Here is a 3129-nt window from a genome sequence, read left to right on the forward strand (position 1 = left end):
TTGCCGAATATGGAACAGCTAGTAAGTTAAAGGGAAGGGATTTAAACTTGGGTGGTTTGGCTTCTGAGTCTTTACTCCTAATCACTATGCTGTCTCTACTAGTTCTTGGTCATTTTTTTAACTGCCGGGTAGTATTCCATTTATGAATATTCCACTGTTTATCCATTCTTCTGATGGACATTTAGTTTAAGGTTGTATTAAAAACAGCACTGCAATGAATATTTTTATACTTCTTGTGCACATTTGCAAGACTTATCTAGGATATATACATAGAGTAGAATTGATAGCTCATATGATATGAGCATCTTAACCTTTTCTAAATATTGCCAATTTGCTCTTTGAAGTGTTCCTGCCAATTGAAACTTCCTTCAGCAGTACATGAAAGTTCTGTTATTCCACTTCTTGATCAAGTTAAAATTTTCAGAGTTTTTAATTTGTCATTCTGAGGGGTGAATGAAATAGTATGTTATTGTGGTTTTCATTTTCCTACTGAGGAAAAATCTTTTTTCAGATGTTTATGAGGCATTCAATTTTCCTTTCTCTGAATTTTAGATGTTTATATCTTTTACCTATTTTTGTTTGGTTTATCCTTTTTTATTATTGATTTTAAGAGATTTAAAATATGTATTATATGCCAGTGGTTTATTAGTAATGGTCTTGCAAATATCTTATGCTAGTCTATGACTTATCTTTCCACTATATACTTTCTTTTGATTAATGTAAGTTCTTAATTTTCATGTAGGAAACTTATCAATCTATTTGAAATGGAATGCTATATTTACAAATATAGTTTGCTAAATACTACTATATTTAGCAAAAGATTTCTAAACTTCCAGATAAATTTTACTTAAAGACTATTTCCCCTATTCTACTTCTCAATTCCAACAAATTAGAAATACAAAGTACATTTATAGATATTACTTAATTTCATCATAGCTGAGTGAACAGTCGTCTAGAGGAAAACAATTGCTTGGAAAGAAAAAGTATTGAGTTTCATCTTATGTGGCTTTTAATCTTTTAGGGACCTAAAAAGAGTTATCTGTAATAATTGTTTGACAACATAATAAAGAAAGAGTTTCAAGATTTTAGTGGGAAAAGAGCTAACCATTTATAAAAATCATGTAATGATAATTTGTAACTATTTAGTAATAGTATATAAAAGAGATAATATATAAAATGTTTGCATAGTATTTAGCTAATAGTAGGTGCTGGATAGTTGTAGATGTTATAATTATTATTTTTAAACTGTGACTGACAAATTTGGACCTTTAAGAAATGAAAGGGTTTTTATTGGCATTTTGATATTCTGTATGTAATCATATACTTAAAAAAATAATGTTTTCTTCAATTCCAGTCTAATTTTAGGCTTCTGCTTTCCGATTCTTTGAAGTGGGTTTCTGTCCAAAGTGATTTCCAAATGTTTGAACCATTCAGAGCACAAAATGTCCAGGGCCTGTTCATCAGCAACTTGTTCTTTTGCCCCATTTGATTAGGGGAGACAATAGAAGATGCTGTTCGGAGAGAAGTGGAAGAGGAAAGTGGAGTCAAAGTTGGCCATGTTCAGTATGTCTCTTGTCAACCATGGCCAATGCCTTCCTCCTTAATGATTGGTTGCCTAGCTGTGGCAGTGTCTACAGAAATTAAAGTTGACAAGAATGAAATAGAGGATGCCCGCTGGTTCACCAGAGAACAGGTAAAGTTCAATTTAATTTCCTTCTTCTATTGATTGCTCCTGACTGTATTGGTTTGGGCACACAGCAAGGATGCATATTGTCAGCAAGTTGAATGAATGGCTTTGGCCCCCTCATTATGCATGGATTACAATATAATTGGTAATTCCATATAGGAAGAGTATGTTTTCACTAATGTGTCCTATATTAACTCATTCTTCTAGTAATGATAATTCTGTGCCATTTCGAATTTCAGATGTCATTCCTTCAGGTCGATGATAATACCTGTCGATGTGTGTAAAGTAGATAAGCATTAGTTCAGGAATGAGAAACAGGAATATTATTTTTAGACATTTTATGTTTCAGTTTATAGCATTAAGACAAGTAGCTCTCAAAAAACATCAGTAAAAATGCTTAAAATTTTTGAAATGTTTTTATTCATTTTAAAATGTACTAGGGATAAGAATGACATATCTGTATAATAAAGATACACTCACAAGAACTTTTTGAATACCATCCCTAAAGAATATAATGAAAGATAAATTACTAGTTTGTGTTCTCCATGACCTAAAGCATTTGTATAGAAAACAGATGGATGTACTACAATAGTAAAGACTTGAAATCCTTTCTGACTTTGCCTACATAAAATTAATTTTATTTTACGCTTAACCCCAAAAGGTAGAAATTAGATTATTGTTTTAGAATTTTATAAAAGAGAACCTGTCCCAGAAGTTGGCTTCACTTTGAAATTAAGTGTGGAGCATATATTTTGCTTTTTCGTGACCTCGTTTTCATAGGGAATATGCTTTTCTGGAACATTTTGAAAACTGAATCACTAGCTTAGTGAAGCAATTAAAAATGCTGTCCTAAATTTTGCATGTTGAATATGGATATTGTCACTTTCTACTGTTGTTATTCACTGTAAAAGTCATCATATTTAAATTGAATTGTATAAGCATGGAAATAGTATTTAAATATGACAGTTTTGAAATCCTAATGCATTTTTTTGTGGTATATTTTAGGTCGTGGATGTTCTGACCAAAGGGAAGCAGCAGGCATTCTTTGTGCCACCAAGCCGAGCTATTGCACATCAGTTAATCAAGCACTGGATTAGAATAAATCCCAATCTCTAAATCAAGGAACTAGGCTTTGTTTGAGTATTATTTGATTTCTAATACCACTTATTCCTCAAGTGAGATTAGAAATATTCAGTGCTCCTTAAAGTGTCAAAACACAGAATGTTATGTTGGGTTTTTGAAATATTTTCAAAGTGTACTTTCCATCTTAATCACATAATTTGTATTTTCATAATTTACAACATTGCCTCAGATTTTGTTAAATCTGGGTCAGGCTTCCATGAACACTATTTTTTGGTTGTGCTTCAAAATTTTCTCACAAAACCATTTTTTCTTTTATTTACTTTTTAAAATTTTTTTTTTATTTCAGCATATTACGGGGG

At 31.3% G+C, this 3129-nt stretch overlaps 1 protein-coding gene across 2 annotated transcripts in view; it reads left to right on the top strand.

Annotated features, from left to right (window-relative positions):
• NUDT12 (nudix (nucleoside diphosphate linked moiety X)-type motif 12) overlaps positions 1–3110 on the top strand; it is a 20397-nt gene extending 17287 nt beyond the window's left edge. For both annotated transcript variants that reach the window (XM_012641060.1, XM_012641061.1), the window contains exons 6-7: positions 1494–1693; positions 2693–3110. In XM_012641060.1, the coding sequence (XP_012496514.1) occupies positions 1494–1693; positions 2693–2803 (311 nt within the window). In that variant the 3' untranslated portion in view covers positions 2804–3110. The remainder of the gene's footprint in view (positions 1–1493; positions 1694–2692) is intronic.
• The last annotated feature ends 19 nt before the right edge of the window (positions 3111–3129 follow it).

The sequence above is a fragment of the Propithecus coquereli genome, unplaced genomic scaffold (assembly GCF_000956105.1).
Source record: "Propithecus coquereli isolate 6110/MARCELLA unplaced genomic scaffold, Pcoq_1.0 Scaffold160, whole genome shotgun sequence".
NCBI classification, from domain to species: domain Eukaryota; kingdom Metazoa; phylum Chordata; class Mammalia; order Primates; family Indriidae; genus Propithecus; species Propithecus coquereli.